This window comes from Anabrus simplex, chromosome X (assembly GCF_040414725.1).
Source record: "Anabrus simplex isolate iqAnaSimp1 chromosome X, ASM4041472v1, whole genome shotgun sequence".
Lineage (NCBI taxonomy): Eukaryota > Metazoa > Arthropoda > Insecta > Orthoptera > Tettigoniidae > Anabrus > Anabrus simplex.
Window position 1 is genome coordinate 221,901,468 of NC_090279.1, and position 25,930 is coordinate 221,927,397.

The 25,930-nt window shown below is 39.1% G+C and overlaps 2 protein-coding genes across 7 annotated transcripts in view; both read left to right on the forward strand.

Annotated features, from left to right (window-relative positions):
* wkd (whacked) overlaps positions 1-25,930 on the forward strand; it is a 569,688-nt gene that overhangs the window by 532,170 nt on the left and 11,588 nt on the right. The gene's annotated exons all lie outside the window — the stretch shown is intronic.
* Mhcl (Myosin heavy chain-like) overlaps positions 1-25,930 on the forward strand; it is a 399,178-nt gene that overhangs the window by 142,963 nt on the left and 230,285 nt on the right. For all 6 annotated transcript variants that reach the window (XR_010861825.2, XM_067159638.2, XM_067159641.2 and 3 more), the window contains 7 exons: positions 733-909; positions 1,235-1,435; positions 1,525-1,677; positions 3,461-3,625; positions 22,309-22,453; positions 24,620-24,899; positions 24,986-25,178. Coding sequence is in view for 5 of the 6 variants with exons in the window: in XM_067159638.2 (XP_067015739.2) it covers positions 733-909; positions 1,235-1,435; positions 1,525-1,677; positions 3,461-3,625; positions 22,309-22,453; positions 24,620-24,899; positions 24,986-25,178 (1,314 nt within the window). In the remaining variant the exon portion in view is untranslated. The remainder of the gene's footprint in view (positions 1-732; positions 910-1,234; positions 1,436-1,524; positions 1,678-3,460; positions 3,626-22,308; positions 22,454-24,619; positions 24,900-24,985; positions 25,179-25,930) is intronic.

A 25,930-nucleotide genomic window follows, 5' to 3' on the forward strand; every position in this document is an offset into this window, starting at 1 on the left:
TGGAAAGAAGCATTTCCTAACGACAAAGGTTTGGTCTTTGACTTTGAAATTTTCCTTTTTTATATTTATCTACTTCTCCCTTAAAGCTTTTTGTTCAAGGAATTGAAAAGTTGAACATCTGCAACAGTTTAATTTTGTGAAATGTAACAGCCGTTACAGCACTTATTGCACATATTTTAATACGAACACTTCTGAGAGTACACAATACTAATCTGTTAAAAAGTGTGCAATCCCTAATATATACCATACTTCAATAACACGGTCAAAACAACAAAGTGCAGGCATTACCATGTGTGACTACGACTCAATCAGTCTGAGATGTGTGGAGTTTACTTCCATGATAGGGGTAAACAAACTACAGCACGTCGTGTACCATAGTTAATATATGTAATGGCATTTAAAAGCAACTGTAAACAAATTGGCAAGATTGCTTTCTTTGGAATAGGAGGGGATCAGTTGAAATTTAACTGATATTTAGGTCTCCTATGTCAGCTCGCCCAGAGGCGATTCACCCAACTCCCATTTCAATATCAAGATGGCAGATACAACTCTCTCACAGAAAACAAATAACATCTAGAAATCCTTTCACAAATCTGTGTGATTAGACTGAAGTTTTCATTTTTGTATTTTCTTCTGTCTTTAAGTCATGTTAAATAAATACAAGAACCACTTTCAGTTTTGTAGGAAGAGTGACTGCTTCATTCAGGGACTAATAATCTGTTGACTGTGCAGGCAAACCCGCCCCAGTTCGACCGTGCGGAGGATTTGGCCAACCTGCGCTATCTCAACGAGTCGAGCGTGCTGCACACTCTACGGCAGCGTTATGGTAGCAACCTGATCCACACGTATGCAGGAGGCTCCATGGTCGTCATCAACCCCATGGCTCCCCTTGCCATCTACTCGGAGAAGGTACTGTATCTGCACTGTAATGAAGAGGAGCCTGTTTATTGAACTAAACACAGCCATTCTTATTTTCACTCTTTAATGCGGTGGCCACCAAAACCCAACTTTGAAAGAAATATTCTTCTCTTATTTATATATCTGTAAAAGTTCAAATAACTTTCACTTCTCATTTCTGTCTCACAATTAGTAGTGCTCAGCAAAATCCTGTTCATTTGTAGAAATACAAAAGGAAATATCTTTTAAAATCAGTTGACATGGCAACATTCAGTTGTATTATCAGGTTCTAGAACAATCCAGCATTAAAGGAAGGACATGTTGTTTGTGGACACAGGTGGTGCACATGTTCCGTGGCTGCAAGTCTGAGGACATGCCGCCTCACATCTACTCGCTGGCTCAGTCTGCGTACCACAGCATGCTAGCCTCTCGGCGAGACCAGTCTGTGGTTTTCCTGGGCCGCAGTGGCAGCGGGAAGACGGTCAGTTTCAGACATGTGCTACACTACCTGGTCCTAGCGGCAGGCACCGTCAACAAGGTATCTCGACCAGTTCTCTTAAAGTGCTGTCTGGAGAGGATGCTCGTATAGAACTATCTGTATACTGGAATGCTTACTGCTGTCTGTAGGTTTTGACGGTCGAGAAACTGAATGCGATTGGGGCCGTCTTGGAGGCGTTTGGCAACTCGAGGACGGTGATGAACTCCAATGCTACCCGCTTCACTCAGATCTTCAGCTTGGATTTCGACCAGTCTGGACAAATAGCTTCTGCGTCTCTGCAGGTGGGTTCTCCGGCAGCATTGGTGTTGCCGTCACATGAAACTTTACAAACTGATGAGAGAAATACTACTTCATCTTCCCCATATTTGTATACACCTGTCAACGATTCTAGAGTTTTATCACTTACCACAACTTGATTAATTTCTATAGCCTTAGTAATTGTCAGTCGATAAGAGATCCCTGATTTGAAAGGTCTGGGCAGGTAAGGGTTTGAGTTCTGTCCTGACTCAACATGTGGTCAAACAAAAGTTCCATTTTGTTTGGAGAATGTCAAACTGTTGAATAGCTGGCTGGACTATTTGTTGTACTTAAATGAATCATTTCACTATATTTAAAACACAGAAATGTGTGTATATTTCTATTTTCATACAGGAAAACCATCCATGGTCTATATATAACAGGAACATCGTGTTAACTAGCACTTGTTGCAGTCATTTTTCCTGGTGCATTAGACAGCAAAAATCACATCCATTCTGTTGGGCCGAGTAACTCTGGCTTAGTCTGGTGAGATTCAAGTATGTCGTATTGGTAGATTTACTGGCACTTAGGAAACTCTGCATCTTGAAAAACTGCAGGGCATTAAACCAATATCTATTTCAGCCCTGCACAACATAATGGTCCCCATCTGTCTCGTCATCGTTAGTCTTAACATGGCATCTCTCACCTGCTACGCTCTTCGTTTTCTCATAATTGGCTTCTGTCCTTATACTATCAACCTTCTTCTTCTTCGTCTTCTTCTTCTTCTTCCATCAGTAAACACACTCCTCTCATCCAATGTCCAAGCCAGTTGTGTTTCCTCCTCCTGATTACCTTCTCTTCATAGCACCTCCTCATTTCTCACTTTCTCTACCCATTTTATCCCCTCCATCTTCCTCTGTCTGATTGAAATTACAGTATTTAATCATATGGGGAATATGAAATGACGTGCTTTTTTGTAGTGTTGAATCTTGTTAAGAATCTGCAATTAATGTCACAGTCGTGTTTCGTTTAGCTCGGCAATAAATTGCACGTTCAATGAAGGTTTCATTAACATCAGAAATTCAAAGTCACATCACTGTGGTCATGGCTGGCTTAGTATTTACTGGTGGTGTGATTCAGTCAGGTGTCATGTAGCTGAGTGCACCTTGTTTCTAGTTTCATAGAAATATTAATTATGTGAAATAATGATAGAATTAATAAAATTAGTTGAATAAAAAAAATGAATTCATTTTGGACAGAGTGGAATTTTTAGGAAAATGATATAGAGTAATATGTTAATAAATGTCAACTCATTAATATGGAGGTAATACCACTAAATGAGAGGATCATATGTTTAGCATTGAAGGGTGCATAAATCAGCATATATGTATTAAATATAAACTTATTTATCAGCAATTAGTTATCTAATATGTGGTAGATCTTCTAAAAAGTTATACAAAGAGTCAATGTGGTCTTTCCTGAACTTGAAGCACCCTTTTCATCACAGTCAATCTCACTGTTTTCATCTACTGCTTTTTCATCCATTTCAGGCAGTGATCATTGTCACTGTTTGTACTGTCACACAAGTCTGAAAATCAAGCACTTTAGCAGCCCTCAGAAAATATTAAAATACTTCCATTTCTCTAGTTATGTCATCATTTTTTATACATAACTACATTAAAAAAGAAGTCCCCCTTCAGCCATCTCTGCTCTGATCTCTTGGCCAGAGAGCGTGTTCCCATTAAGGTGGAGAATGAAAGCATTAAATAACTACATTAGATTGTCTCTGTTGCAGTTTTCCTTAACCAGAGTGTGTTATTGATTCAGATTCTGCTGCCGGAGAGAAGTCGAGTTGCACGCAGACCCAACGGAGAGCCGACGTTCCACATCTTCTACAGGCTGTTGGCTGGTGTGGAAGGTGCGCTGCGGAAGGAACTGTTCCTGGATAGTACTGGTACGGACCAGAACATCTTCATGACTCCATTACAGAAGGTAGGGTCAAGTCATCCCAAGTGGACATCTTCAGATGGCTAAAAATACAAACTTTTTGTAGTGACTGGATTAAAGGAGTAACAGTAACAGTTCCTTTATTCGAAGAAGTATTTTGAATTAGTTAGGTACCAACTCATGAGCCCACCCTAGCACATGTGGGCGAAATGCTGGCAACGAAGAATGAGTTAGCTGGAAAATTTATAATGTCCAGTAACGGACCATTTATATTGGTATTATAAATTTGCTCATTCGGGACAAAATTTCCGATTTCCTATGGGAATCAACATCTATATCAGGAAGGTTGATAGGCGGTAAAAATGGTACATGAAACTACCTTCCACTGTGAGCCTGTTTCCTCTGGATGAGGAAACTAGTTTATTTTAGTTAATAAATATTCACAGTTGTTGCCATTAATATAGCAGGCGAGATCATTAACAAAATGATTGTTTAATATCTCGTAAACTCGGGCAGATATAGGTATTTTTCGGAGAGAAGTAAGTTTAAAATGTGATAAAAACAATCCAGTCACAACAATTGTTTCACTCGCCAACGTACCTAACAAATAATATTAATATTGATTTTACGTCTCCACTTCGTTTCAATGATTTTTGGAGACACCAAACAAAATGTATTATGTGTCAATAAAAAAGTGGAGACAACAAACGTACGAAATTAAACATTATGATATTAAAACACATTACCGCCACACGATTAGATATTTATAAATGCTAAAAGCTTTCCTGTTATTTATTTTTATTCTTTCTGTTGTGGAACTTCTGGCACTATCCGGGCACTTGATAGCATACCTAACCTAAACAATGCGATTTCTCTTTCTCAATTACAGCTGTTTAGGTAAAACTTGATGTGATAAATGTAGAGAACAAGCATAAAATAAAGGTCTGGCTTTCAACAGCCGCAGTTATCCAAAGAATGCTTTCAGTCGCTATGTGTTACATTGAGAAGTATAACTTGTAACATGGCTTTATTCAGAGGGAGTGGCTTCTGCTACACATACACCAACTGACCTTCTCCAGAAACCATTCACACGGTTTAGACTCTATAGTTGGGAACAAAACTATTTTTAAAAGTTTCAAAAAGACGGGACCTCAGTGCGTGGCTGATGAAATGGCAGTGAAGGTGATGATGACATGCTGGTAGCAGGGACGTTAATTCAAACAAAAGCAGTGATCAGGTTTACTGCTCAACTGACAGGCAAATGACTGGCCATTAACGTCTTTTGTATCAATATTGCATAATATGATAATACGATACCCTTATCCCCTTTCTCTACGAGGTCGAGTACGAAGCGAGACAAATCTTCGTAGCGAGTTTTTACGACCATACACCCTTCCTGACGTCAATCTCATGAGAGAATATATTGGATGAAATGAATGATGTGATATACAAAAATAGCCAGTATAACTCAAATACATTCATGGGTTTGTTAATAGTACATTATGCAACAAGCCTATAATGGCAATAATTAAGACGCGAGTATGTTTATAAAACAAGCGAATCTCCATACGAGTGTCTTAATTACCATTATAGACGAGCTGCAGTTTCTTGACTATTCGAGTACTCCTGTTCTTAATGGATTTTTCAGTGTAGTATGGATATAGTTTTTGAAGGGCTTGGGCTAAACCCTCTAGATCTTGGGTGTAATTGGAAGCTATTGTTGTTATGTCATTAACTCCAATACCGTTTTCAAAAAAGGATTAGAGTTGTAAGTAACTGAGAGGAAAGGACTGAGGATTGGCTTCTAGAACTTGCTTAATTCGTTTAAGCATATCACTAATAGTTGTGCTTTCTTTTTCTGTCTTTGGTTTCTTGTAAGTTTGTTTTGTGTTGTGTTTCCCTGCCTGTTCACTTGTCGTAGGTTCAGTTGTTACGGGAGGTTTCTTATAATCAAGGTCTTTTCTGCCTGTAGTTTCACTGCTAGATAGTGATATTGGCCTCTTTGATCCAGCAAGATGAACACATGAGGGGTTTTGAGGACATTCCAAAGGTGAGGTTAGAGCATTTCAACTGAGGGTAAAGGCCCACAGTTTTGATTTTGTGAACAGTGAAGAGATGGTTCATGGTGTGGGTTACTGTAGTCACGCCCTAGTTCGTGGGCAACGGCTGAGTGGCCTAGTGGTCCTGAGAGTCGGGATACCAGTTGCTATGGAATGGGAGTGGGCATCTCGGACATATTCTGAGTCATGGCCCTTCTTGTGCTCAGGCGGCTAGGACTATACAATCCACCGGTGGTCCATAACCCGTTAGAGGAGAGATCCTCACTTGGACTATGTGCAAGTAGGGCAGCATCCTGCTTCATGAATTTACCGAGCTCAGAACATTTTAAGCAAGCCTCGGACCTATGAGAGTAACGGAGCACCACTCCCATTTGACAGGCGAGGGACTCCTTTGGAAACAACTTGGCAAACGAAATGGAATTCGATGGGGAGCTATCAATATTAATGGGGCTTATGGAAGAAAGAAAGTAGAACTGGTTGAGTCAGCAAAGAGGATGAATCTGGATGTGCTAGGAGTAAGTGATATTCGGGTAAGGGGAGGTAACGAGGAAGAGATAGATTATAAAGTGTACTTGACGGGTGTTAGAAAGGGAAGGGCAGAGTCTGGGGTTGGACTCTTTATCAGGAATACCATTGCACGCAACATAATTTCTGTTTGGCACGTAAATGAGTGAATGATGTGGGTAGATTTGTCAGTTGGACGAATTAGGACTAGAATTGTGTCCGTGTATTCACCATGTGAAGGTGCAGATGAGAATGAAGTTGACAAGTTTTATGAAGCATTGAGTGACATCGTGGACAGGGTGAACAGCAAGGATAGAATAGTGCTAATGGGCGATTTCAATGCGAGAGTTGGGAATAGAACTGAAGGATACGAAAGGGTGATTGGTAAATGTGGGGAAGATATGGAAGTTAATGGGAATGGGAAGCGTTTGCTGGACTTCTGTATTAGTGTGGGTTTAGCTGTTACGAATACATTCTTCAAGCATAAGGCTAATCACCGCTACACATGGGAGGCTAGGGGTTCTAGATCCATAATAGACTATATCTTAACCGACTTCGAATTCAGGAAATCTGTTAGAAATGTACGAGTTTTCCGGGGATTTTTCGATGATACAGACCACTATCTGATCTGTAGTGAACTAAGTATTTCTAGGCCTACGGTAGAGAAAGTGAAATTTGTCTGCAAACGAATAAGGGTAGAAAATCTCCGGAACGAGGAAATTAGACAGAAGTACATGGATATGATTAGTGAGAAGTTTCGAACAGTGGACAGTAAGCAGGTTCAGGATATAGAAAGTGAATGGGTGGCATACAGGGATGCTGTAATAGAAACAGCAAGGGAATGCCTAGGAACAACTGTGTGTAAAGATGGGAAAAGGCGAACATCTTGGTGGAATGATGAAGTGAGAGCAGCCTGTAAACGTAAAAAGAAGGCCTATCGGAAAAGGCCTTAAACAAGGGCCGAGGCAGACAGGGATTCGTATGTAGATGAAAGAAACAGAGCGAAACAAATAGTTGTTGAATCCAAAAAGAAGTCGTGGGGAGATTTTGGTAATAACCTGGAAAGGCTAGGTCAAGCAGCAGGGAAACCTTTCTGGACAGTAATAAAGAATCTTAGGAAGGGAGGGAAAAAGGAAATGAACAGTGTTTTGAGTAATTCCGGTGAACTCATAACAGATCCCAGGGAATCACTGGAGAGGTGGAGGGAATATTTTGAACATCTTCTCAATGTAAAAGGAAATCATCCTGGTGGTGTTGCAAACAGTCAAGCTCATGGGGAGGAGGAAAATGATGTTGGTGAAATTACACTCGAGGAAGTGGAAAGGATGGTAAATAAACTCCATTGTCATAAAGCAGCAGGAATAGATGAAATTAGACCTGAAATGGTGAAGTATAGTGGGAAGGCAGGGATGAAATGGCTTCATAGAGTAGTAAAATTAGTGTGGAGTGTTGGTAAGGAACCTTCACATTGTACAAAAGCAGTAATTGAACCTATCTATAAGCAAGGGAACAGGATGGATTGCAACAACGATCAAGGTATCTCATTGATTAGTATACCAGGCAAAGTATTCACTGGCATCTTGGAAGGGAGGGTACGATCAGTCGTTGAGAGAAAGTTGGATGAAAACCAGTGTGGTTTCAGACCACAGAGAGGCTGTCAGGATCAGATTTTCAGTAGGTGCCAGGTAATTGAAAAATGCTACGAGAGGAATAGGCAGTTGTGTTTATGTTTCGTAGATCTAGAGGAAGCATATGACAGGGTACCAAGGGAAAAGATGTTCGCCATAGTGGGGGACTATGGAATTAAAGGTAGATTAAAAGCAATCAAAGGCATTTATGTTGACAATTGGGCTTCAGTAAGAATTGATGTTAGAATGGTAGAGTTCGTGGTTTATAGCATTTAAAAATCAGGGATTTAGCGTTTTGATTTTCAAATTTAGCGTTTTGTAGCAAATTGGTTAAAAATAGGCATAATTTGCTAAACTGCACACACAAAAGTTGGGAGTAAAATCATACTGTTTAATCACACATTGCTCGTCATGCAGTTTTGAATTCGCTATGGAAAATAAAACAAACATCAACATAGGACTGCAAGAAGTATTAACGCACACACAGGAATATGCTTATTTTCAAATTTACAAACACAATTTCAAAGTGAAAAATACTATTCTGAACGTATTTATTTATCACAGTACAACACACCTACAAGGAAGAGGAATTCCAATGATGATTAAAGTACAACATGCCAATTGCTTAAAAGGTGTCCTCCTTCATTTGAGGCCACTTATCAGTTACAATTATGTTGCTGAAAACAACTCTACATTGACACTGTTCGTAGAGGCCCAAATGGACAGAAGTGCTGCCAAGGCAAAGGAAGGCCTGCAAAACATTTGTTTTTCTTCTTCAAGTTTTTGATTGCAGAGTCGGCACATCAATATAGGCCATCTGTATCCTTACATAAAAATGTCCCAATTTGTGACTTTCGGCATGCTCTTTGATTGTCACTTCGCTTCTACCCATGGCTACCAGACAATAAAATAAATCGCTACCGTACTTTTAAACAGAACTGCTACTCAACACCAATGTCAGGAATAACCGACTATGATCAAGGGTCAACACACAAAGAGAATGAACGTGGTGCTTGAAAGTGTATTTGCTGTTTGATTGACTGGTCTTTGCATTGCTCTTTAGCCAGTGAAAGAAATTCCACACATTGAATGATTTAACCCTTTGGCCTGCCATTACTTGTGAAAGGAAATATTCCCTTACATACCATTTAATTTTTCGTCACTTTAACATAAATTTGATTAATTACATAGGCTACATAAGAATACACAAAACAAAGTGAGCTTTTAGCTCGTCTCAGGAAACCAATGTTTTTGTTCGTAAGTATTACTGGTTTCAAGGCAAGCAGATAAATTAGCAAGAAATGTAGAGGCATAGGCATTGGTTTCTGTAGTAACGTGATCCCAGAACTGTGGGGTTAGAAATTCATTCCCTACGTCCATTTTTTCGGATTTTTACTCAACCCCTTCCCCACTATAGAGTGAATTTCAAAAACTGGTTTACATGTTACAGAAAGAGGCTTATTGTCAACAAGATCATAATTCCAAGTATCATTTTACTAGACTTCTCAACGGGCTAGTTGGCCGTGCGGTTAGGAGCGCGCAGGTGTGAGCTCGCATCCAGGAGATAGTGGGTTCGAACCCCACTGTCGGTAGTCCTGAAGATAGTTTTCCGCGGTTTCCCATTTTCACACTAAGGCCACGGCCACTTCCTTCCTATTCCTAGGCATTTTTTATCCCATCGTCGTCGTAAGACCTATCTGTTCAACAATAATAAAGGTGTTGTAATTTGTTCCACCTATTCCACCTATTCAATACTTATACGGACCTAAAATGAGGTTTATAACATGTAAAGACCTATCTGTGTCGGTGCGACGTAAAGCAACTAGAAAAAATAAAAACTAGACTTCTCACTCGTTCTTGTTGCATTCTGGTGTTGTCACGTAGTTTCAATTGGCACTATCATCTCAGAACTGAAATCGGAATCACTTTCATCACTGTCAGTTGAAGAAGAAGAAGTATTTTCACTCTCCAGAGAATCATTTCCACTTTCAACATCACTATTTTCAAACCAGTTACGAATAAACTCATCCATGCCGTGCTTGGATGCCGCCATGATTCTTTACAACGAGCGGCAAAATGAGGTGCTTTTTATTTTCCGTATTTTAGCTCAGAGTTACTATTTACACAGAGAAAATAGCTTCAGGTATCATCTGACATCAATCGGGTAGACTGCAAAACAGAGAGAATAAATCTCTCCGACCAGCTAATTGCTTTACGATTGCAATATGCGCCGTAATAATTATTTCTCCTGAAATAAATAACAACATATATCTTATTTTGAAGAAAAATGCATCGTTTTTAGAAAGATATACTTTTATTTCGTATAAAACTCCAAGTTTCGCATCTATTTTGCATAAATTGTATAATTTCGCATTTTGAATCAATTTCGCATTTTATCCCAATTCGAAATCGCTAAAAACCACTCGTACGTCTCATATAAGATGAAGGCACATACACTGACAAAGTTTTGACATATTTCGCATTTGATTCACAATTAAGTATTTATTTTCCACCTAGTCGATACAATGATTGCTTAAGGCAATTTTTAATGGTCAAAAGTGGTACATGTTTCGTATATTATCAACATCTTCAGCCACATAACACTGTTTAGATGAAAAATGTATAAAATTGACAAAGTAATGCTTTAGAGGAAGTGTCCTTAAAATTAACATAAGATTGACAAGATTAAAACAAACAAATAACTCAAGAGAAAATATATAAATTATTTCTACAATAGAAAGCAGTCGTCAAGGAAACACTTGTACAATATTCCATAGAGAAATTGTCCTAATAAATATTCTTTTCTTAATAATTCATGAAAAAAAGATCAATTTATAAATTAAAAATTATACAATTTATAACTAATTATCGAAATGAAGAAATCCTGATATCACAGTGCGGCTCTTATTATTAATGTAGATGAAGATATAACTAATTCCTAGTTGTCAAATCTTATTAAGCCTGCTTTCCTTTGGAACAGTAACTCCTGTCATTCTTTCACAGTTTTGCGCCGGGTGTAATATTGATGATGCGTTCTTCCTTGCTCTTGCACCTGAGGAGGTGGAGGAGTGGGGGATATAGGTGTGTCAAGAACTTCCTTGCTGTCACCTATTTGTTTGTTTTAATCTTGTCAATCTTATGTTAATTTTAAGGACACTACCTCTAAAGCATTACTTTGTCAATTTTATACATTTTTCATCTAAACAGTGTTATGTGGCTGAAGATGTTGATAATATACGAAACATGTACCACTTTTGACCATTAAAAATTGCCTTAAGCAATCATTGTATCGACTAGGTGGAAAATAAATACTTAATTGTGAATCTATTGTAGTGCGATACGGACCATGAAGCTGATTTTATGTAATATTTCGCATTTATCGCAAATGCTAAAAATCACAAAATCTAAGAATGAGTTCTTGGTTCAGGGTACTTACAGGTGTTAGACAAGGCTTTAATCTTTAATGTTTGTAGTTTACATAGATCATCTGCTGAAAGGTATAAAATGGCAGGGAGGGATTCAGTTAGGTGGAAATGTAGTAAGCAGTTTGGCCTAGGCTGACGACTTGGTCTTAATGGCAGACTGTGCCGAAAGCCTGCAGTCTAATATCGTGGAACTTGAAAATAGGTGTAATGAGTATGGTATGAGAATTACCCTCTCGAAGACTAAATTGATATCAGTAGGTAAGAAATTCAACAGAATTGAATGTCAGATTGGTGATACAAAGCTAGAACAGGTCGATAATTTCAAGTATTTAGGTTGTGTGTTTTCCCGGGATGGTAATATGGTAAGTGAGATTGAATCAAGGTGTCGTAAAGCTAATGCAGTGAATTCACAGTTGCGATCAACAGTATTCTGTTAGAAGGATGTCAGCTCCCGGACTAAACTATCTTTACATCGGTCTGTTTTCAGACCAACTTTGGTTTACGGTAGCGAAAGCTGGGTGGACTCAGGATATCTTATTCATAAGTTAGAAGTAACAGATATGAAAGTAGCAAGAATGATTGCTGGTACAAAGAGGTGGGAACAATGGCACGAGGGTACTCGCAATGAGGAGATAAAGGCTAATTTAAGAATGAACTCGATGGTTGAAGCTGTATGCATAAACCGGCTTTGGTAGTGGGGTCATGTGAGGCGAATGGAGGAGGATAGGTTACCAAGGAGAATAATGGACTGTGTTATGAAGGGTAAGAGAGTAGTGGTAGACCAAGACGATGATGGTTAGACTCAGTTTCTAACGATTTAAAGATAAGAGGTATAGAACTAAATGAGGCGACAGCACTAGTTGCAAATCGAGGATTGTGGCGACGTTTAGTAAATTCACAAAGGCTTGCCGACTGAACACTGATAGGCATAACAGTCTATAATGATAATGTATGTATGTATGTATGTATGTATGTATGTATGTATGTATGTATGTATGTATGTATGTATGTATGTATGTATGTATGTATGTGTGTATGCATGTATGAAGAGATGTAGATGTAGCAGTTGTCTGAAGAGTAGTTTGTGAGGGAGTACAGGTAATATTTTCTTGACAGTTTTTTTCATTCTTTGTGTACGGTATCCTCTACTAGTTGGGGAAATTCCGTTGGATCGATCTTACCACGAGAATGACTGTTTTGATTTAATGAGGAGCCTTCATTTATTATTTCATCATTATCAGGACAGTTTCTAGCTAAGTGCTCCTCAGTTTTACAAAGGAAGCAGGTGGGTGTGTCAGAGGATAAATAAATACAGTAATTGGTACCCTCATATTCGACTTGGAGTGAATCTGGAAATTTGTTATTCATTTTGAACATAAATCTGTCTCCAAAAACTGAGAATGTGAGAAAATCCAGGAATTGTTAAACCTGCTCTAATAGGTGATATCTTTGACATTAGTTTAATGTCCAATTTGAGAAATTCTTCTTCAATAACAATATTAGGAATCACAGGGCAAACATTAGATAGAATAACTCGTTTGTTTTTAGTTAGGAGAGGTCTTATTTCCAAGGAAACATTATTTATGAGAATCTTGGGATGTTTTGAAATTAATTCTTCCACACACTTTTGACGTGCAAGGAAGATACATATTCTTCCATTAGATATTCTGAGACAAATCGGATGTTACTAGGGCTAGTGACTTTTCCAATTGCTAGTATATAATCTCGGATACTAATACCATCGCAAGATTCAATAACAATAGCTTGATCTTTGGTAGGGTAGGATTGCATTGCTGCAGAGTAACTTAACCTTGGGTTGTCAGGAGATTGATTAAGTGTGTTAGGAACAGTAATAGAGGTTGTCATGAGGTTACCTGGTTCACCGGTACGGGTGGGAATTATGCTTTCTTTATCCTGTCAATTCATGAGGTTACTTGAGACTTGCTGATTTTCATTATTTAGATTCAGTGAGTTAGAAAAATCTTGCCAACCTCCATCAACAGAGGCGGCCATTATCAGTTAGCTAACAGGATGAGGTTATAGGTATGAGATTGATCCTTTAATGAACACTAATCTCCACAATGCAAACTCACTACAAAAGTACAAAAGTTTTTCTGTTTTATTTTTGCTAGTTGCTTTACGTCCCACCGACACAGACAGGTCTGATGGCGACGATGGGACAGGGAAGGGCTAGGAGTGGGAAGGAAGCTGCCGTGGCCTTAATTAAGGTACAACCCCAGCATTTGCCTGGTGTGAAAATGGGAAACCACGGAAAACCGTTTTCAGGGCTGCCGATAGTGAGGTTCGAACCCACTATCTCCCGAATACTGGATACTGGCCACACTTAAGCGACTGCAGCTATCGAGCTCGGAACAAAAGTTCTTAGCAGCTTCACTCTGATGCTTCAGATGGTAAAATGTAGCTTAGAATTACCGATTATTCAATAGTTCCAAGCAACAATATTACACGCAAACATCATGTAAGTCACTCAAACAAAAACTTGTGTAATATATTTTGCGATTTACAGTGCATAATATTTGTAGCACTTTAGCACCTACAATTCTGATTATTATTAATAATAATAATAATAATAATAATAATAATAATAATAATAATAATAATAATAATAATAATAATAATAATAATAATAATAATAATAATAATAATAATAATAATAAGAAGAAGAAGAAGAAGAAGAAGAAGAATAAGAAGAAGACATAATTAAAATAGAAATGTGAGGAATTAAAACCAAATTAACACCATGTTCGAGATGCGAAACTTTAACTTACAGGTCTATCAAATGACAACTACGGAAGGACGTGGAAGGTGGAAGGAAGCCTGGTAGGTCATGAGATCGTATCTCGTTGTGGGCAAAGAAAAATTCCACTTGCTCACCTTCAATTGCAAATATATTAACAAAAGCACTAGTAACATAAAAAAAAAAAAAGATCAAATTATTGAGTCAAATAAACAAAACACATATTAGGTGGAAAAATTAGAAAATAGAAATGCTAAATAACATGAGGTATATCTTAATAAATGTTAAAAAAAATTAAAAATTTAAATGGGCAAATTCGGTGAATGTGAAGGTCTAGGGGGAAACTTCGATACACAAAAGTATAGTGCTTACCGTAAGGTTGGTGTCCATATAGTGGAACAGACCTGAGGCGCGTCCACTTGCTAAGTAGCTCAAAAGCCAAAAGGTGACAAGCAAGGTACGCTAGCAAGGAGCTGCTGGTAGCTGGAAATGGGGCAATCAGGAGATAACCAATTAGGGCACGGGAATTACACTCGTCTGACATCCACATTCAGTAATAGGAAACCAATTATAATTTTTCTTACTTCCTCCAATAAGGAAACACATCAAGTTTGGTCCTGTAAATTCTGGAAGGTTGCTGATGCAACAGCGATTTCATCATTAACTACACGTGGCAGTACACCCTGCCTCATTAAAACATCCTGTTACACAATACAAAATACAGAATTTCTTCACAATTTCAGTAATCAAAATGTTATACAGTTAATAGAAAAGGTGAATAGTTTACATGTCCAAAATTAGATAATTTTACAAAACACAATGATGAGAATAATTTCCATCTTGCCATCCCCAGTGGTTACAATATACACTGGTGGTAAAAAATGTGGATCACTTTATTTTAAGAACAAAAAACCTGTGTTTTTATGTTAAGCCTTGCTTTTTTCCTCATTCCATTATCATAATTGCTCTACATACTTCATACTGATTAGCAAAATTATTTTTTTAATGTTTATCCAAAAAATTCTTGGAGGCTGTAATTTTTGAAAATGTCATTAGCTTAAATTAACATAACACTGAGCAAACTTATGAGCACACCACTGAAAGTTTTCTTGATGACACTTCTCTTGCCTTAGTATCGGGTGTTAAACCCCACCATCCTGCACAGCATGCTAGCTAGAAGGTCCTGAGGGATGAGTGCTCACTCTTCCAGTAGTATTGCCTACAAGTCATTGAGGGTGTCCAAGTTCGGCCAAGCATATTGCACAGGTATCTGTGGGATTGAAGCTGACCAGTCGAGGGTTCATATCCTGACGTCTCGTAGATATTCTGCCAGGCAGCGAGCGGCATGGGGGCGAGCATTATCATGCATCAAGATTAAATTTTCACCAACTAAGGCAGGATAGGGGATTTCATGCTCTGCTAAAACCTCTATGATGTAACGGCGTGCAATCAGAGCACCTCCATCGATGGAGTTCAGTCTGGGCCTCAAAGCTGATACCAGCCCATACCATGATGTAGCCACGCCCAAATGGTGACCTCTCAGAGATGTTACAAGGTGAATATCGCTCCCCACACCTTCTGCACTCTCTCTGCCATTAGGTGATCGGAGGCATAATCGTGACTCATCTGTGAACAGTACTGTACCAGTAAAAGAGCCCGACTCTCAGATTAAATTTTAAAGTAGCATGGATATAGTTCTCAGGGCGAAAAACTGAATTAATTGTAGCTAGGGCTCGGGACAGGAGGTAGGGTCCTATCTATAGAAAAACTTTGACTCTGATTGCACAAGAGTTTATTCAAATAAGTCATGAATTTGCACATCACCTCTAAGTAGAATGGATTGTCTTTCTCGTATTCCAATAGTATGGCTCGGGGTCTCCAGCTCACCAAGCCAAGCTGGTTGAAGCACGTTCCAGAAGACTCCAGGGATTCCAGGGACTCCAGATACTCCAGACAGAGGCAGCTGGACTGTCTGGATTGACGGCAAGTAGAGATGTCTCGAACTCTGAGGCCCGGGTTGAACCCCGGTGATCCAGGCGATGTTGTAGATAGTCATGTACAACCTCAGCCCAATGAGACTGAGATGATTGATGTTCCCAAGGTCACTAGTAGCACTGAGTCCATGAAAACCTTGGATGATCAACTTATGAGCAGAGTTCTTGATAATTGCACATCAAGACTTCCAACACTCCTAAAACGATATGAGTGGTATTAATAATTTTAGAGTTCATCACTAGGAAAATCCTCGTCCCTGAATAACTTTTGGCAACGAAAAATACAAGTCCCTTCTTGTGAAATTATAGTTAAACTCAAAGTTCATTACTGGCGAAGGTGCAAGTCTTTGCCTAAACTCGAATGAAAAACACAAGTCCATTCACTTGGAAGTTTGAATATATTTAAAGTTAATCACTGGTGAAATTCATAAAGTCTTTGAGTGACCACTGATGAAAACACAAGTCCTTCCACATAAATAAATTCACTGACGAAATTTATAAGTCTTTTAAACCAACACTGGCAAATGTACAAGTCTTTGAGTAAATGTAAGTGAAATCCTAACTTTGTTTAAAGCCGTTGGAAAGTTAAAGTTCATCACTAGCAATGTTAATCAATCACTGTCTATTAGAAGGATGAGTTCCTCAACAGTCGCAAATATTCCACGTAAATAATACAAGTCCATTTCACGAACACTTAGAAAAATTCCAATCTCGAATACTCGTAAATAATACAAGTCCATTCAATGATCACGTAGAAAAGTTCTGGTCTCGAACACATGAAAATAATACAAGTCCATTTAGTGAACCCTTAGAAGAATTCGGGTCTCGAACCCATGTAAATAATAAAAGTCCATTTCACGAACACTTAGAAAAATTCCAGCTTCGAAGACACGTAAATAATACAAGTCCAAACACTTAGAAAAGTTTCAGTCTCGAAGGCACGTAAATAATACAAGTCCATTCAATTAACACTTGTAAATATTCTATGTTCAATTACGAAGACTTAGAAAATTTTCTACAACACTCGAAGTTTTATGAGTCCACTTTATAGTACTTGGTAGAATCGTCTTCCCACACTTGTAGAATGACAGAGTTCCACGATGATAGTAGCAGCAAGAGTGTCCCCGCTGACTACTCAGCTGAGACTGTGTGAATAGGCTACAGTAGGTCCTCTTTTTATTCGATTCGGGACGTCTACGTCATAATACGGTTTGATTGAATATCTCCCGAATCCCTCGATGGATTTGCTTGAAACTCGAGCATTGGGACATTTAGGTGATCCCAAACAAGATGACATATCGCTCGACTCGCTAGCATCATTATTATAGAAATTTCAAAATTTTCTCCATCAAACTCTCTAGAACAAGTGACGTGGAATCCAGAAAATACCAGTCAAGGCTGGTAACATGTGTTGAGACGAGCGGGCGGTCTAGCTAGCCCCTGTGGCTACGTCACAGCTCACAGTCGTCATACACTCGCTAGCTGGTCCTCGCTGCTGGTAAACAAACCGGGCGCTCTCGGAACATTACGCGTGGTAAATAAACGTGACTTATGCTCAAAAAATACTTATGTACAGGTCGTAACCGGTACAGTACTATTGAACACTGCTCAACAGTCCAATTGCAAACTGTAATCGAGCTGCTCTATGGACCAGTTGCAGGCCTTCTTGAGGTCATATTGGCTTCTCGGCGTCTTTGCCTGACAGTCCTCTTACTGCCTTGGATGGTGGTAGTTTGGCGATCGCTCAAGACTTGGTTGACCAGAAACCTATCGTACTTAGCAGATGGCCTAATCCAGGTCGTGTATGGTAGGTACCGAGTTCACCTTAGAACACACTGCACTGCATAACGAATGCTTTGTCCATATCGACCAATGCCATTGCCCTTGGAACCTCTTCTGGGCCAAGAGGCATGTTAACTTGTCAAATGTGACAGAGAAACTGGCAAAATGTTTCTTTGTGACAGATATTGTGTCACACACTGATAATCCATCAGTAGCTTCTGCTGCAGTATCATAAGACTTAAAAGGTGTTATTGCTAGGCAATGTTATAAAATTGAGCGTCTACCACTTAGGGGTGAAGTTTATTTACGAGCCCTAAACATCATATTCTTCTCCAGAACTGCAGAATACACATTAGAAACTGCCTTAAATTAATGTAATTAATGGAACAATTCCCTCTAATAATGGGTGTTAAATAATTATGAATTTGTATTTTACAGAGTGATCTTTTTTTGCCTGCCAGTGTATTACAATAATTAAAATTAATATGGGTTCTCCTATTCCATACAAAGACATTTATTAATGTGATTTAATGGCATGTCGATCACATGAGGTACTAGTTTCGGCGCAAAACTTGTGCCATCATCAGCCAGCGAGTCAAATCAGGCAAATACAATAACAGTAAACAACTTTAAAACACACTGTAACACCTGCATAGATGAATATTAACCCGTAGAGAGCCAGACAACAATATATCGTTGTTTGGATAGCGCTCAATTCTATACGAGTTTGTACAACTTGAGCCATCAGATTGCAACATTTTGTGTGTCCAGTCCATAGAGAATTGTCATTAGATTTTAACTACGTCGCTAGATAGTGCGTAAATTCATTCGTTATCATGCATTAAATTTCTAAAGTCCGTGTTCATCTACGACGTATGATCTCCATGCAAAATTGTATTTTAATATTTTGTTTTTACCCTGTCGTTCTCAGCCATTGATATTAGTAATTTTCTTACTATATGTGCTGAGAGCTATGAGGCAAGCCCTACTTTTATATTATGACTTATGCCAGAATGCACGTGTAGCATAAAGCAAAACAGTTTCTTACCCTCAAGTTCGTTCCATGATACATTTTTTCTTGAACAAGCAGGAATTATTATTACTGTATTATTATTATTATTATTATTATTATTATTATTATTATTATTATTATTATTATTATTATTATTATTATTATTATTAAAAACCAAACCCCACGGCACTTAACGCCCTTGAAAGGGCCTTAGCCTGCCCAGCGACCGCTGCTCATCCCGAAGGCCTGCAGATTACGAAGGGTCATGTGGTCAGCAAGACGCATCCTCTTGACTGTTATTCTGGGCTTTCGAGACCGGGGCCGCCATCTCACCGTCAGATAGCTCCTCAATTCTAATCACATAGGCTGAGTGGACCTCGAACCAGCCCTCAGGTCGGGAGAAAAATCCCTGACCTGCTGGGAATCGAACCAGGAGCCTCTGGCGAGAGGCAGGCACGCTACCCCTACACCACGGGGCCGGCATATTATTATTATTATTATTATTATTATTATTATTATTATTATTATTATTATTATTATTATTATTATTATTATTATTTGTCATGAAGATTATGCAGACGACTCCGACCTTGACAACAGCAGTTCTGAGAATTGAGTTAGAGCACATGATTGATTTAATTCATTGCAGGTAAGATTGATTTCAAATTTTTATTAAAATACAGTACCACACGCTTTAATTACTGTATACAGTATTCAGTTCAGTAGTAACAAAAACTTGTTTCATTATTTCAGATTCCTTTGCACTTTTTTGAACAAAGCAATGAATCTACACCAGCTGATGTATGGTGTCGCGACATAACTGCATGACAGTGCTGCACCAAGAAAATTCAGAAGAAAATCACTGATTTTATACAATGAGTGATGTTATGTAAATATTTTAATGTTAATATACAGTATGCACCTTTGCTTAACAGAGTTTATGCATTTTTATTTTGACATTTAACTTCTGAAAATATTTATTGTGTGTCATCCGAAGTGGCTCCACCCCCTTTATTTAGGATAAACAGGGTTCTGCTGTATATTCATTAGTACATTTTCTCGCTTAACGGGTTCTTTTTCCTTGTCCACTGCAGAAACGTCTTAACAAAGTTTCACTGTACATATTTTGTGAATATTACGTATTTCACTGGTATTTACTACATTTTATGTACATATTTTGCACTTTATATCATGTAAAAATCTGGGCCTTGCTGATAATAGTCGCTTAATGTCTCTGTCAAGGAAAAAAAAAAAAAAAAAAAAAAAAAAAAAAAAAAAAAAAAAAAAAAAAAAACAAACCCTGCAAACTTTGCTGTCATACCAGCCATGTGTTAAAGAAGACTGGCGTTCTTTGATGTAATTGTAATTATAATTTTATTGAATATTTGTTGGAAAAGTAATTTGTAATTTCTCAGTTAAATAAGTGTAATGCAACTTAACACATTCACGCCCGTATCCGAGTTAACCCAGATAAGCACAACCTTGAACTGGAGCCATTCCTATGCAGCTGGGATCTATTTTGGTCACAAATATGTGCGAAAGAGATGAAGGTACTACCCTTATGAATGCTTCTACTCAACAGAAACCACATGGCCACGGCGATTTTCCCTCCCAATGCACTTCTTTTGTTTTGTTCCTGAAGGTAGCCTTGCGCTGCGTAGTTCGTTTGTGATTGCACAAGCGTTCTGAAGTGTAACCATGGTGTGTAGGGACAATAGAAATGATGCAAGTGATGCGCATTTACAAAGCACAGTTTTTCAGCTGCTTGAAAATTATCTTGGCCAGGGGTATACAGTCTGTATGGACAATTATTGCAACAGCGTTGGACTCGCGAAACAATTACGGGAACAGAGCACTGCCGTATGTGGAACAATACGGTCAAATAGGGGTGTACCAAAAGATCTAAAGGAAAATCAGGGAATTCTCAAATGGGGGAAAAGTGAACCCGACATACAAGTACAGTCACCTCTCTCCGACATTTCAGCTTCATCTACTTCATCAGCTACAAGTCAACGTCCTGCGATTTTGCTGCCAAAAAGGGCACCGGCCAAGGATCACCATTTAGGTTAGATAGGAAGAGAAAAGAGCATATTCTCTTGAAGTTTCCACCATCAAATAAAGTCAAGTTCCCCTCAAGAAGGTGCAAAGTGTGCTTCAAAAATAAAATTATTAGTGAAACACGCTATTTTTGTGGAAAGTGTGACATTACCTACCACACCCTACAGAGATACTAGAGGACTTCATTAAGGTATGTCCATATCTTGTTTAGTTTAGAACTTATTGTGAACGTTGTGTTTGTTCTGCCACTAACAGCTGGGATAGCTGGGCCCGCTCTGATGATGGGCGTGAATGTGTTAACACAAGCTGTATACAACTACTTTTCAAATTCTGCAGAGAGCCAATGTGACAGTCAAAAACTCGATGCTTGTAAGAGTAACAACAGTCTCCATAAATGAAAAGGAAAAGGGTAGTGTTAGACGTAAAGCTTCTTCTTCAAGTTGAGGATGTATAATTGCAATGCATGACTCTCTTGGTATCTTTTTATCTTTCTGAAGTACATACAATAAGCTTCTTCAGATCAGGAATCTGGAATGTGTTCAATCTTCAAGATCTATTGAAATTTCTCGAGACCAAATTTCAGAAATAATTTGAGGAACCATCTGAGCCAGCAAGGCCAGAATGCTTCAAAGATAGCACAAGGTCTGGAGAAAAATAAAAATATCATGTTTCAGATCTTGCGGAAGAGTCAACATCTACAAAGAATATCACTGAACTAGAAGCTGCAGAGAAAGTTGAAGTCATTTTGATGAAGAATGTATCCATTATGTGTGAAGGCTGAAAATAGTGACAAGTTCTCTGTAGGATATAGAGTGCCTTCAAGATTTACACTTGTGTCCCAGCAACAAACTGGTTGGTTGAAAGGTTGTTTCCAGTTTTAAAAAGAATCAAGAACAGCACTCACATCACTCTCAGTGTGGATTGCTAAGAAGTGATAAATGAATTTGGAAATGAAAAGCTAGAAGAAAGTCATTACAGTGACTGTTTCTACCATATAGTTTTGTCTGACTGAATTGGACTCAGTAACATGTTTGTCTTCAGAATAATTTATAAACTTCTAACTAACTTGCGTATTTGCTGTGTGTGCCGGCCCCGCCTCTTACCCGCAGGCCTCGGGTTTGATTCCCACCCAGGTCAGGGATCTGACAGCTGGTTGAAGGTCCACTCAGCCTACGTGATTACAGTTGAGGAGCTATCTGACGGTGAGATGGCGAGGGAGTTCGTTGTGCTAACCACACGACACCTCATAATCTGCAGGCTTTTGGGCTGAGCAGCGGTTGCTTGGTAGGCCATGGCCCTTCAGGGTTGTTGAGCCATGGGGTTTGGTTTTGGTTAAGTTAAAATATTTCAGTAGATTTTGAAATCGAGCTTCATTGCTGTTAGTCTGTACAGTGATGTTGGGGGGATGTGCTGGTTATTGTTGGACGATAGACTGGGCCTCACAAACGAACTGAAGTACCAGAGATTCGTTAGAGCAAGTAATCTGTGATTTGTGTTCATGTTACAGCACGAGGACAAGCAGAAAGCAATGCTGGAGTTCAACAGAGTGCGAGGTGCCATGGTAGTGCTGGGTATCTCCGACTCGGAGGCTAAAGTCTTGTGGACCGTGTTGGCTGCCATCTACCATCTGGGCATTGCAGGAGCTGTTAAGGGTGAGGCAGAGTATCTATTTTGTGCTATGTTAAATCAAGGGCTAATAGCATTGCCTACTTTCGGCAGCTTCCAACTTTTCATGACACAAAACTAGCAAATAAAATAATGATTCTTTAAATAGAATATTTTATATTTCCACCATTCCATACTTATAAATACATACTCATCAATTGCATTAAGTGTCGGGAAGTGAGGAATTGTTCATCTTCTGGATATTCATGTCTTTGGGACTTCAACAGGTTTTTTTCTTTTTTTTGTGCTAGGGGTTTACGTCGCACCAACACAGATAGGTCTTATGGCGACAATGGGATGGGAAAGGCCTAGGAGTTGGAAGGAAGTGGCCGTGGCCTTAATTAAGGTACAGCCCCAGCATTTGTCTGGTGTGAAAATGGGAAACCACGGAAAACCATCTTCAGGGCTGCCGATAGTGGGATTTCAACAGTTTTGATACTGATTGTGGCTTAACTATCTTATTTTGAGACATGGAAATTATGCAACTATATGAGTACTTTGTGATTTAATAATGCCTTTTTTTGTTTGTTTGTTTGTTGCTATTTTGCTTTACGTCGCACTGACACAGATATGTCTTACGGTGATGATGGGATAGGGAAGGAAGCGGCCATGGCCTTAATTAAAGTACAGCCCCAGCATTTGCCTGGTGTGAAAATGGGAAACCACGGAAAACCATCTTGAGGGCCGCCTACAGTTCGAACCCACTATCTCCTGATTCCTGGATACGGGGCGCAGCTATCGAGCTCGGTAATAATGCCTTTAGAACAGTTGAACTGTAATAGCATTATTTAGCAATCAGTTTGAATCGTTCATGTAGTGTGCAGTTCCATCAGAGCAGAAGCAGAGCCGTTGTGTACTCTGAGTGGTCTAAGCAATCATCCACCTATTCAGTGAATACAGTTGGATCTATTCTTACTTCGATAATTGTGATTGCTTGCCAATACGGATCATTATGGTGGCTTAAACCCATCACAATAAGAGGGAAATGTCTTCTTACTTTACTTTTACTTCTTATTTGTTCTTCATGGCGTGTACATACCATGTGCTCTTATTTCCACTTCACACCAGGAACTTCCATATAAGTAAATGAATATGGAAATCTGGGAAGCTTTTCAGAATACTGTATGCATGGCCTGAAAAATTCAATTATTTTTAAATACATCTGCGTAATTGTGAACTTTCATGCTTCAGCACACACGGACAGTTGGGATTCAAAGTGTGGGAATTTCCTTGAGTACACTGGCAATTCTTACTAGAAACTGTACCACTTCCTCAATACAGTCAATTGAAAAGTTGTAATTCATGCATTTAAATAAATCACTAACTGCAAAATAAGATAAATATGGAAAGAACAAAATAATGATAAATAACTATGAAATTAAAATAAAATAAGTTAATCGAAGGTAACATAAATGAAAATGTTAAGTAATTAACCCACATTAAAGATTAATCAGCACCAAAAAATTCTGAATTACTCATCAAATAATAAAATACATTTTAAAAAAATCCTTGATTAGCACTAACCCAACTGCTTCAGGTTTAATAGTCCTACGCCCTTGCTTAGAAATCCAATTTGATTCGCCTTCGCCTGGTCACCTTATGGAATCTCTCAGAACTAGGTGACTGCCTTGCATCTGAAAAGTCTGGACATTAAGTTTTGAATGCTGACTTGTAAATCACATACTTATTTAAGAAATATGTATTTACATGTACTTATAATGTATCCTTGTTTTTGCCATATGAAATAATAATAATAATTTGCTACCATCAGAATCAACAGTGTTGAAAGACATTTCTTCTTGATGCAACTCTCACTGTTCAAACAGTCCGCACAGTTGCCCTGTATGATTCTCATCAAAAGAACAATGCACCTTCAAGGAAACATCACTTCACGATCATGTCATGGATGCTGACATTGAGTGACACCAATTGCTGAATGGATGAGAGAAAGCTGTCTATCCTGGTACGAGCTGAAGCAGTGGCAAAGCCTTGAAAGTAGGTGGGAAACGGCCGGCAAGATGACCAAAGCAGGTTGCCTGCACGAAGATCTCACGTTTACAGGCGTGCACTCTGATCTGTGTTAAGTGCATTATGTATGAAGAATGTTACCTACAACCAAGAGCTGAAACTATTGATTCTATTTTTCTTTCCAGCTGGTAACGGAAGCAGCAGTCGTTGGCAGTTCGCTAACCCGAGGGCCGCTCAGCATGCCGCTCATCTCCTGGGCACTACGGTCGAGGAACTGGCTCGACTCCTGTTCGGCCATTGCTCCGGCGGCATAGGCACCCCGTCCACGCCACGGACGCCTTTCCGCACTCCTTCGCCGACGGACAAGGGCAACGAGCGGGAGGTGACAGGCTTGGAGGCACTGGAGGGATTTGTGGTCGGACTGTATGGGGAGGTGTTCAGTGCTGTTGGAGCTCTCATCAACAGGTTAGTTCCTCCTTGTTCCAAGTATGAGCACGTTAATAATTTGTCAGGAAAAAATCGATACCAGTTTACCTACTTCCTGTCCGCAGGTGTATCTCGACCCCTATCCACACAGTGTCATCTCTGCTGGTGGTAGACACGCCAGGTTTCCAGAACCCAGCCTCGTGCGGACAGCAAGGAGGAGCCACGTTCGAGGAACTGTGTCACAACTATCTGCAGGAGAGACTACAGCTGCTCTTTCATCACACCATGTTGGTGGCACCGCGAGATCGTTACGCTCAGGTGAGTCTCTGTTTCACTCTCTTGGATCGTCGAGAAACAGTCGGCTGATCAGTGGCTGATTTTTAATTAATTTTGTTGCGTATACACCAAAACATTTCCAGCAAAATGTTGGAATCTTTTGAGGTGTGGTGCTATGGACGAGGAGTGGATAGAGTATGCAACACTGAAGAACCAAACGGAGAAAACTTTGGACACATGACAGGAAACAACAAAGAACAGCTCCTTCAAATTATCATCTTCGGTGAAATAGAAGGAAGAGGAACATCTGGTTCTGAGTCGCAGGAAATGACATCATGAAGGACCATCTGGTGTCACTCATGTTTCTAGTTCCTACAACCTTTTATGTCATTCACAACTGTGAGGTTCTTCAGTTGGCCAAAATCTAATCTATATAAATAAAATTGTAGGGGGTCCACTGTCTGTAATTTCTTTTGTTTTGCCAATTTTTCAGATATTTATCTGTTTTAGGTCAACTCAAGACCAAATCGGTGGTTTTTACGTTTTGTGTCTGTCTGTTCCACCATCACGTCGAAACGGCTGGATAGATCTCAACCAAACTTCATATTTAGAGTATACTCATCCCGGGGAAGGTTTCGATATGCATATCATTTTAAAATCTTTGAATAGACGGGGGGTTTATAGGAAAACCAGAATGGTTTTCCTCCATTTTCTCTTATACTATTGATTTTCTGTAAACTTCGTTTACCGTACGTTAAACGTCTCTTCATTATAAACAACTTTCGTTATGTTCA